General features: G+C 38.1%; 1 protein-coding gene across 2 annotated transcripts in view; it reads left to right on the forward strand.

Moving 5' to 3' along the window:
• The window catches only part of LOC107097056, a 38,142-nt gene extending 28,188 nt beyond the window's left edge, over positions 1–9,954 (forward strand). Inside the window, exons 30-55 of one of the 2 annotated variants that reach the window (XM_015394030.1) lie at positions 367–464; positions 799–821; positions 923–944; positions 1,040–1,067; positions 1,153–1,237; positions 1,335–1,481; positions 1,829–2,040; positions 2,137–2,240; positions 2,607–2,725; positions 2,829–2,984; positions 3,110–3,324; positions 4,567–4,652; positions 5,020–5,156; positions 5,238–5,363; positions 5,447–5,637; positions 5,721–5,809; positions 6,555–6,682; positions 6,788–6,915; positions 7,003–7,120; positions 7,377–7,589; positions 7,720–7,890; positions 8,154–8,303; positions 8,399–8,463; positions 8,572–8,701; positions 9,226–9,311; positions 9,388–9,953. In XM_015394030.1, the coding sequence (XP_015249516.1) occupies positions 367–464; positions 799–821; positions 923–944; positions 1,040–1,067; positions 1,153–1,237; positions 1,335–1,481; positions 1,829–2,040; positions 2,137–2,240; positions 2,607–2,725; positions 2,829–2,984; positions 3,110–3,324; positions 4,567–4,652; positions 5,020–5,156; positions 5,238–5,363; positions 5,447–5,637; positions 5,721–5,809; positions 6,555–6,682; positions 6,788–6,915; positions 7,003–7,120; positions 7,377–7,589; positions 7,720–7,890; positions 8,154–8,303; positions 8,399–8,463; positions 8,572–8,701; positions 9,226–9,311; positions 9,388–9,553 (3,193 nt within the window). In that variant the 3' untranslated portion in view covers positions 9,554–9,953. Of the gene's footprint in view, positions 1–366; positions 465–798; positions 822–922; positions 945–1,039; positions 1,068–1,152; positions 1,238–1,334; positions 1,482–1,828; positions 2,041–2,136; positions 2,241–2,606; positions 2,726–2,828; positions 2,985–3,109; positions 3,325–4,566; positions 4,653–5,019; positions 5,157–5,237; positions 5,364–5,446; positions 5,638–5,720; positions 5,810–6,554; positions 6,683–6,787; positions 6,916–7,002; positions 7,121–7,376; positions 7,590–7,719; positions 7,891–8,153; positions 8,304–8,398; positions 8,464–8,571; positions 8,702–9,225; positions 9,312–9,387 lie in introns of both variants that reach the window. The other variant, XM_015394031.1, reaches the window with a different exon arrangement.
• The last annotated feature ends 559 nt before the right edge of the window (positions 9,955–10,513 follow it).

The raw sequence follows: 10,513 nt of genomic DNA on the forward strand, positions 1-10,513 counted from the left end.
GTCCATCATAAAGACTGTATCTTAGCCTCATAGGATAGCTTAGGTAGAGCTAAGAGGTGTGCATCAGACACAAGACTCAGCTACATCAATTCTGTCAGGAGGAGTGGGCCACGGTTCCAGAGAAATATTATAAGAGGGCTTTGAGAGAGAAACTAAGCATTTTACCCCAGTCATACAGTGTAAAGGCATTTCTACCAAAATATGAAGGAAATGTATGTAAACATTTGAATATGAAGAATGTGGTGCTTTTTAAAGAAATATTACTCTGCTGTTCTAATATTTGGTACGCATGAATCATTTTGGTGATCCTAACTAAATATAAGAAAATTGTTAGTTTGACTGACCTAAAAATGCCTTTCCTTACAGATTCACCAGATTGGATGTTGCCATGGAAACAGCTTCTCCAAACATAGCTTCCTCCATCACATACACCAAGATGGCTTTATCCAAACAACTACCACATGGTGAGGGTCCTTTAAAAGAAAGACAGACATATTTTATGGTTGCAAAATGCAGATATTGTTCTACTTTAACTTACATTTTCTTCCCCCCTATTTAACATTTTCCTTATAAACTATATAAACATTTTTGAATTTTTGTCACTTATTAAAATTGTAGCATTGACAGATGGTAGATTCCCTAGGAGTTTAGATATAACAGAACTTGCTGAACTGATTTTTGTTTATAAATATTCAATAAGTTAAAATTATGCTTTCATGTTAATTGAAAATTAATTTCTTTTTTCTATCATATCTAGGGCTAGTTTTAACTAATTTGAATTTTTTGTGTTTTTCTCAGACTGCATCATCTACAGTGGAGAGGTAAATATGTTCACGTGTTGTAGTGGTTGGTTTATTTTCACCTTTTGTAGGATTGTTTGTTTTCTACGGTCAGTAACCGTTTCATTGCTTTCTCTGTTCAGTGCAATGTAACAATGACAAATGGTAAGTTATCTCCCACTAAATAAAGACCTTTATTTACAGTTGTTTTGCTTTTTTATATAGATTAATATCCTAACAAATCTTTCAACTTCTTACAGAGACAGAAATCTGTATGGGAGTCAACAGGTATGATTGTGTAATATTTACAGTAGACTTGAACGTTTTTTAGTTAAAAAGTTAAATTATGAATACATTTTTTTTTTTATCACAGCACAAAGCTTCAGAACTACTTAGACAGCAAGACGATGGCGGGACAGCACTGCACCTTCTCTGTTGAGGAATTTGCCTGTGCCTCAGTAAGACATGGCATCATAAACTATCTTCAATCCACATGTCTGTGAAAAGGATTCCGCTTATAATATAGCATCTAATCTGTTTTCATTCCCTCATTAGCTGTCAGATCTAAAAGCTGAGGACCTGGTCGCCATGCTGAGTTGTAACAGGACCTCCAGCTCTAATGGCTCTAAACTCGTCTGGAAGCTGTTCCTTTCTAAAGCCTCTAGGGTCCTGGATGAGGCTCTGGATATGATGGCCGACAATGTAAGGAAGAGTTTTGGTTACAGTATAAATAATCTTTAACCCTTTATCATCTTGAGGTTTAGTATCATTAATAATATATATTTTTTGTTTTTCTATTTACTTTGTTTTCATTTATGACTCTTAATAAAATAAATACAAAATAATACTGATTTGAATTCATAAAATTTAAATAAATCAAAGGGTTTACAAACTTATGTAATCAGGGTAAAACGGCTTTCTTGTTTTTTTAAGAGGATAAAAATACTTTTCGGGATATTTCTTGAATCTTTGTTACTGTGTATACTCGCTCTTGGACAGTAATGTAAATATAAACAAAAATATTTACTATGGATCCCTCATTGTTACAGATGCTCGACCCCAACAGTCCTTCTACCTCGATGATCCTGGACTCCATACAAGAGCTCCGTTTGGATGTTGTCAACCTGTATGCCCTTAACAATCCCGACTTCATCCAGACGTGGTTTGGCCGCCGCCTTCGTCCGTTCTTGCCAGCAGTTTCCAACAGCTTCCTTTCATGCCTTTCCTCAAAAGCACTGAACTGCAGCACCTACCAGCACATGTCAGCATGGAATCATTTATTCTTTATAACTGCTTGAGAAATATATTTATCTCTTCTTTAAATGGTGTGATAATCATATGACTTTTTCATTTACAGTGTAAAAATATTGAGTGAGATCCAGCCACACATGACCCATGAAAGGCAGATGTCTGTCTTCACTCACTTCATAAGGGTTTTCCTGACAAGGAACAACTCTGCAGGTAGGAACCTTGAAGCTGTTGACACAATTTTCCTTGCTGCTGTGCAATAATGATATTTCTAATGTACACTCCTGTCTGGGTGGTAAATAGGATATTTATTAAATACTATTTGGACTGTCATGTCAATCTGGGGTTAAGGATCTTGCTCAGGGACCCAGAGTGATAGTCTATGGGAATGAGTGGGAGTTGAATTCAGAACCTCTGGGAACCAAGTGCAATGCTCTAACCACCATTTAATTCTGCCAGTAATTTTTGAGCTGGCTCTAAAGAGCTTTTTAACCAATTTTTCTCATATTGATTCTGGTATGATGATATAGAGCTAATATGTTCAGAAGAGTTCATTATGTTCTGTTGTCTCTTGATCAGATCCCACCTGCAGCTCCGGCACAAGCAACAGTGGAGACTGGCTGAAGAAGAACCTCGGAGGGTTTTCTGACCTCGTCTCTATCCAGGAGCTTCAGGAGCTCTACCCCAACTTCTCACCCGTAAGTTATGATGCATGAATCCAGTGTTTTGTAATTTCTTTCTGTTTTTGTCCTTTTTGCTTTCTGTGTTACTGTATAAATGGATGTGTTTCTATATGTGCAGACGGATGCCCTGGCATACATGTCTGTCGATCAGCTGGTGGCATTATCCACAACACCTGGCCTGCTCACATCTCCTGACCAGGTTACCATGGTGATGAGCTATGTCCCTGACCACAAGCTCACCTCCTTCTTTGATGGGTTCTCAACTTCCATTGCGGTAAGCAAAGCTACTATAGCTATGACATGTTGACATTTATATTTAATACATGTAAATAAATAGTTTGTAAGTAGTTTATTTTTTCAGCATGATTACTTTGTTGGTATTTCTTCTTTTCCCTGCAGGGTAATGAACACTTGATGCCCTCTACTGTGAGGTCTGCCATGCTGCAAGTCGTCTTCGACCGTGCAAACCTGTCCCGTCAGTCAGTGGGTGATTCAGAGGTATCCCAGTGGTTCCAGTATCGACTGCCTCCTCTGGTCATCAACCTGACCTCCTCCCAGGTCAACCCATATTTCCAGATAATGCAGGGAAGGAACTGTAGCATCGAGCGTCAGGGGTAAGAAGGAAAGCTTCAACAACCAGGCTCTGGATATATATTGTTTGACAGGAATGATCCCTCATTTTGGAGTTTCTCATATATCATCACACAACAATCACTCACCAATGTGGCAGACCAACAAAAAGCAGTGCATAGTTGAGAAGTGGAGAGATTTTTTTTTAAATGACAAAAGTCTGAAAAGTTTGAATTTCATTTATATTCAGTACTGTCTTATCAATTAAAAGCTGGTCCCTTATGGAAACTGACACAACTGAAGACCTTCCAAAACATTTTCATCATCCTAAACTGAAAGGAAAAAAAGGAAAACATTCATCAAATAAACAGCACAGATGGTAACTGTCTGATTCTGTTTCCTTGAACCCCAGTCGGCCTCGGCAGATGGCCGCTCACACTGAGCCTGGTTCTGCTGGAGATTTCTTCCTGTTAAAAGGGAGTTTTTTCTCTTCACTGTCGTTACAAGCATGCTTAGTGTGAGGGATTGCTTTCAAGTCAATGAAATGAAGCAATCAACTGGTTTTCCTTAGATAGAAAACTTTAAATCAGTTTGACTGTATGATCTGATGAACTGTAAAGTGTGTTGTGAATTGGCGCTATATAAATAAACTGAATTGAATTGATTTGAATTTAATCTTAGGTTGTCTATTTTAAAGCCTAGCTAAGAAGATTGCTTGATCTTGGGATTGTTTTTCTTCTTTAGCTGGAAAATGTATCCTAATCATTCAGACAAAGCAATAATAGAGATGGCTGGATCATGGGGGGCCTCACTCCAGTCCTAAGTGTTGGAGAAGGGTTGCATTAATAGTTGGAGGATGGTAGCTCTGGAGAACTGGACTTGAACACCTCTGGTTTACACCAAAGTTTAATTATCTGTTCACAGACACTGTTCTTCTGATCCCACTGAGCCTAAGATAAAAATTAAGATGGATAAATTGTGTCTCAAGATACCAAGAGATGTTAAAGATATAACCCCTAAAACCTGAAACATTATTTGCTACAAAAGATGGTAACTCTTCCCTATTTAGTACTTTTTAAAGAAAGAAACATCAAGTTCTGGAATAATTTTTCCCCTAAAATAACAGTTAATTGCTACTTTGCATTGATTGATTACATAAAATATATTTAAAACTGTACTTGTCATGAGAGATTGTGTGAAATGATTTCATGAAGGATACCTCCTCCTGGTTGTTTCATTAAATCCCTTTTCTAAAAATCTTTGGATTTCTTTTTTTTCTATTTTAGGGTAAAGCTTCTTAATTCAACGATCCACACACTGAGCAGTGATTCACAGAAGGAAATCTACAACAATATCATTCTGACTCTGAAAGGTAAAGAAATAAAGCTGATGCAAAGATTATTCTCTTCTCCATTTCAAACTGCTTGGTGATGGTCGGAAAACTCAGCCAGATAACCAAAATAAATTGTTGCAAGAATATGACAAACTCTCTAGTATATTTTTGTTATTCCATATTTTCATTTTTTTTTATTCTTTTTCCTCTTACATAAGGGATCATATGGTCGAGCACAGATTGAGGGATACAGTGGGTTAGCATTAGGGTTATAGTTAATCAGTCACATTTTTTTTTGTATAAAAACTTTGAAACATTCTTTGTTCAAAAAAAGCACACATTTTACACACCTTTAAGAGTGAAGACGACAAATTATGTAAAAAAATCTTTCCTTTTTTTTCAACAGCCTCTCCAGCTCTCCGTTGTTATGGCAGCAACTACAACAACAGCTTCTACAGCTTCGTGGAGGACTCGTTCATGGGGTTCCAGTTCCCCAACCTGACCATCTTCCTGTCTCTCATGCCTCCCGACAGAAAGCACCTGGTATGTTGACATAATAGCAGTAAGGTGTGAACAAAGCTTAGGACCAACAGGATGATTTATTTGATATTTCTTATCTTTCAGCTATTGAACTCCATGCCTCCTTCACATCTGGGGAATTTGTTGCGTCGACAAGATGTTATTGAAAACGAAGCGCAGCTCTGTGATCTCTACAGCAGCTACGACAACACACCAGTGTTTTTGGAGACTGTATGTACAACCTGCAATAAAATCTCAAACACTAGATTGTGATGTGACAAACGAAAAGCCAAAACCTGTTTAATTCACTACAGGAGTCTCTGCCGGCTGAGGTCAGGCGTCCCACTCTGCCTTGTGTTTGGCCAATGGCCCTCAGCAGCTCCAGTAGGTCAGAGGCTGACGCTTGGTTCGACAGACGTCTAGAAAACTACTTGGTATTCCTCTCAAAGAGTCTGATCAGTCCTGATGTTACATACAATACATCCTGTCTGGCCTTCCAGAAGTTGTAAGTTTTAAAGCAGCTTTTTGCCCATTCTGATGTTTATATTTTCGCTTCCTGTGTCCTGATTGAATTTTGTACCATTTTAGCGTCTTGGTTCTTGATAAATTCAACTACACTGCAGCAGATTTTCAGCGGCAAGACATGTTCGACACCATCAGGGCTTATCTCCAATCAGGTGACTTTGAACGTAAAACCAAAGCACATTTACAATTGTATTTATTTCTGGGACTTTTGATTTGAATTAAATTCAAGGTATTAATATGTGAGCTGACTGATAGGCCTACTTAGAAGGGGTACATACAGTATACAGTAATCAAGGGGTACATTGTACAGGGTAACCAGTCAGTTCTTAATACTGCCAGTTTTATATTTTCTCTTATTGGAGGGATGACAGCATGCTGGAACAAGCATACTAACTCTGCTACTGTAGGAAATCTGAGGAGAGAGCTAAAGCAATAAAAATGTTTTTGGTTATTATTAAAGACAGAAGATTAAACATAAACATAGCATTTAAGTAAAAATGCCAATGTTCATGCATATAAATTATTTTCTCATAGATAGAAACAAACCTTTTCTCCTAATTACCCTGTCAGTACCAAATATAATCCATTTTAGGTCACTTTTAAGAACCCTTTAGATATCTGGTGAGTTACTTCCAGGTATCACCCATTAGAACCCAAAAAGGTAGCCTAGAAGTAGCCCATGGTTTTCTAGAAAGTACCAATAACATACCCTGCATGAATATTCTAATTATCTCCCATGTATTCGGGTACCAGGTAGTGTTAAGTAATGCTGCCAGTTTTCATTAAACACTTACAGTCTTTGCATATTTCAACGAATGGCAAAAGGTTGAGTCCAAAATAGTAGTTATGTACTTACATTTAAAATACTGTCTAAATATTCCTAACCTTTCACATTAGCAACAACGCCAAGATGTTATGATTCCAACGACCCACAGCTGAACTCAACCGCTTGGTTTGCTGAGTACATCGGCCCTTTCATGCCATTCCTCACCTTGGAGATTCTTCAGACCTTTGGAGCGAATGAGGTACTTAATAAGGATGAGGAGAAATTTTAAACTTTTGTTTGTTTGGTGTAAAATTGGGAGAAGATATCTAAGAGATGCGGTTTTGATTTTCTTTGGTCCTTATAGGCTCTGCAGGTGTTCACAGTAAACCCAGCCAACATCGCGCTCCTCAACCATTCAGTCTTACCACAGAACCTCACTGACTTTTACACTCAGCTGGTCTACCAGCAGGACAGTAACTTCAACCCACTTCTGTGAGTTTGCGTACGGCAATCAGCCAGACGTAATGTTTGGGGTTTTTTTTATGTCTTTGATGCATTATTTATTTGTGTTCCCTGCAGTCTTCCTCTATTGTGCCGGTGTGTCGCTCCTGGTATGGCCTTCATCCAGCTGACTGCAGAAGAAAGTTTGATAGTGTTGGAGAACCTCACCATCGTGTGTCTAGATCTGGATCCACAGGTAAGAAGCACACAGAAAGCTATTTTTGACTAAAATACAGGAGATGATCTAAAGAAATTACAAACCTGAATAGTGCCTTGTATTTGTTTCATATTAGCATCGGCCATCTGATTGTTTATTTTTTTAGGAAAAATAAAGGTTATGAATGTAGCCTGCTAGTACGAATGAGGATGAGGGCCCACTTGTACAATTTGACTTTCTGTCCGGTATGCAGAAAAAAGGATGTGACTAAAAACCTTTTCCTTTGCCCCTGTAGATTTCTGCTGCTCTTTCTAGTAACTTTGGTAACAACGTCGATTCCAACACCATTGCCGCCCTGGGCAATCAAAGCACCAGCATGTCTATAGGCCAAATCAAGAACATAAATCCTCAGGAACTTATCAATTCCCTCAGTATTCTAAGCAGTGTGATAGGCTGGAGCGACGGACAGGCTAAGACAATCGTTGCGTCGCTGTTGTTGATGATGAAGGTATAGTTTCTGTCCTCACACATTTCATCTCACAAACATAAAGGTCAGACCAGACCAACGAGCGAGTCGTCTTAATGATTAACACTCTCTGATCTGTGTGCTGCCACTACTGCTTCCTTTATCCCACCAGATCAATAACTCTTCAGCTCTGTTTATGCTGGGTTCTCTTGTTACTGGGGTACCGGCCAGGGTTTTCAGCCAAATGAACGCTTCCGATATTTTGGTTGCATCCAAAAACCCCTCGCTCATAGGACACATGATGTCGGCTCCAAAGGTCATCCAGCAAGTTTTTGTCACTAAGGTATGTCAGAAGTTTCCAATTACTAATAGACCTTAATTATATCCATCCATCCATCCATCCATCCATCCATCCATCCATCCATCCATCCATCCATCCATCCATCCATCCATCCATCCATCCATCCATCGTTTTATTTATTCTTTTATTTAAACAGATTTTAGAGCACACACTTAAAGTTCTACAGGTGTTACAAGCAACAACATCAAAAAACATAGCTAACATTTGGACTATGTACAGCCTGATATTCAACACCTTCCTTTCAGATTGTTTCTGCTAACAACAACAACGAGATGATAATCGAGAACGTTCCAGATGAAATGGCCACGGAGATCCCTCGGGTTCTGCTGCAGGGCTTTACAGTCAAAGAAACCGTCATCACCAGACTCAACAGGAAGAAATGGAAGCGGGAGCAGGTAGACGAGCTTTCCCATGAATATAAACTGCTGAAGTTTTGTTCATGTGTTTGCTTTCAGTGCATAAACTTGTATTTATGACCTTTTTTTGTCAGGCTGAGCTGTTTTTTGCAGTAATCGCTCAGGAAAATTCTACAGCTATGCTGGGAAGTGCAAATAAGTGAGTCAAACAATATTTCTACCAATCTGGTTTGAAGTTATGTATGCAGAGTATGTAACTGTATAGTTGAGACTGCTCAGTGATAATAGTGTGTATGTGTTTGTGTAGTTTGTCCTCCTCTGTCCTGCAAGGATTCACATGCACAAGTGTAAGAACATTCAAAAAGGTGCAGATCAAAAATCTGGTCAAAGCCTGTCGGCGGAGAGGAAGAAATAAAGTCACACTGGTGGAGTCTCAGGTGAGGACCAGGGAGTAGAAATGTATTTCCGGTGTTAGGGGAAAAAAAAGCAAAGGCTCTCTAATTGATAATGAATGTCTAGTAGGTAGGTACATACAACTTTCATGAAACAAAGGTCATAAAACAAATTTTAATTGCTGACTAGTTGACTTGAATAAATTCAAAACACATTGAGAATTTCTTTATTTGTGGAAAAAAAAACTTAGGGAGGGTAACAAGGGTGTATTTGAAGGTAATTTATTATCATTGGTTAAAACTTCAAATATGTCGTCAAAAACTTCCACTAGTTTATGATTAAAAAATAACTTGATAAAAGAAGAGGAAAGTTGCATAAAGGCAAATGCTATTTTATAGAACTGTAAGTATTCCTATATTGCACCACTTAAATGTAATTTTACCAAGTATTTAGTTTTTTAAATACCTTCTGATTTTCTCATTTATTACAATTTCCAAATCTGCAGTAAAGGAAACATCGATATAGGTTAACGATTCATATCTTCTTTGTTTTTATCCCAACTTATCAGTTGACCTGCATGTACAACCACATCAGTGCAGAATCCGACATCACCAGCTTTGACCTTTTCCCTCCTGATGTGCTGCTGTACTATGAGTAAGTCCCTTGTTACATTTTTGTTGGCCTTTTTTTTATCCATTAATAACTTCACAATATCCATTTCCCTCCACAGCTACTCTCTGGTGCCACAGGTAAGCTGCAGGGCATACTTTGAACAGCTGGGTGATGCTGACTTCTCAGTTTTCTCCTCGGACCTCACCTACAAACGGATCGCCCTCTTTGACAATGCTAGGAGCTGCCTGGTAAGGACCAAAAAAAGTCTATATTATATTGTTTAAATAAAGATTGCCTTTGGCATGCCAAGTACCTAAAGTTATGTATGTAGTTGTGGTGGGGAATGGCAGGTTCTTCCTGGTTCGAATGCCTATGGTGAAGTGGTTAAAGTCTGGCTGTGATACAGGGGACCTGGGTTCAAATCCACAATAAAACTCTCAGGTTGAGTGGAGGATAGAAGAGGACCCAAATGCAGGGACTGAAGCTGAAATGGTTTCTTGCAGATTTATTATTCCATAGGTAGCAACTGAAGGCAAAAATCCCAAAAAACAAAATACAGAAATTCTGAAGACGTCACGGAAAACACAGGAGGAAAAAGAAATGACAAGGAACCAGCAAACAGTGACTGAAGAGGTGTATTTATGGGTGACAGAAAGAAAGACCAGGCTAAACAGCAGACTGGGAGCAGGTTTGGATATAGGAATCTAGAAGGGAGCTAGGGGAAAGGAGTCTGACACAAGAGGGCAACAGAGGGCAAACAAGAAATACATAGGAAATCAAATACATCCAGAAAACACCACAAAATGGGAATTAAACCGAAAAAAAACTAGAAAACACAGAAAAAACATGAATCAAAGTGAAAGTGAAAGCTCAAAAAGAAATCTTAAACAGAACCAAAAAGTGCATAATCATGACACAGAATCATGACAAAAACAGCTTAATCATTATGTTGTTTAAAGGTCCTTTAAAATGGTTCTATTATCTTTTATTAGATGCTTGTCTCCTTTACTATGAAAATCTTTTTTGTAGTTTAAAAAGTATTTTAAGCTAAAATCTGCCTTTGTTATGCATTAACTTTAAGCTTAATAGAAATCAAACACTATAATCCATTAAAAGTATAACTATGATAAATTCTTAGGCTGTGTAGGCAATTTTGAAATGAGGTGAAAGGATGATTAACATAACTGGAGTGACTAAAATGTATCAAGTTTCTTTGAGATGGGTGTTTTTTTTTTTTTTTTTTT

Source organism: Cyprinodon variegatus, unplaced genomic scaffold (genome assembly GCF_000732505.1).
Source record: "Cyprinodon variegatus isolate N-32 unplaced genomic scaffold, C_variegatus-1.0 Scaffold667, whole genome shotgun sequence".
Taxonomy (NCBI): domain Eukaryota; kingdom Metazoa; phylum Chordata; class Actinopteri; order Cyprinodontiformes; family Cyprinodontidae; genus Cyprinodon; species Cyprinodon variegatus.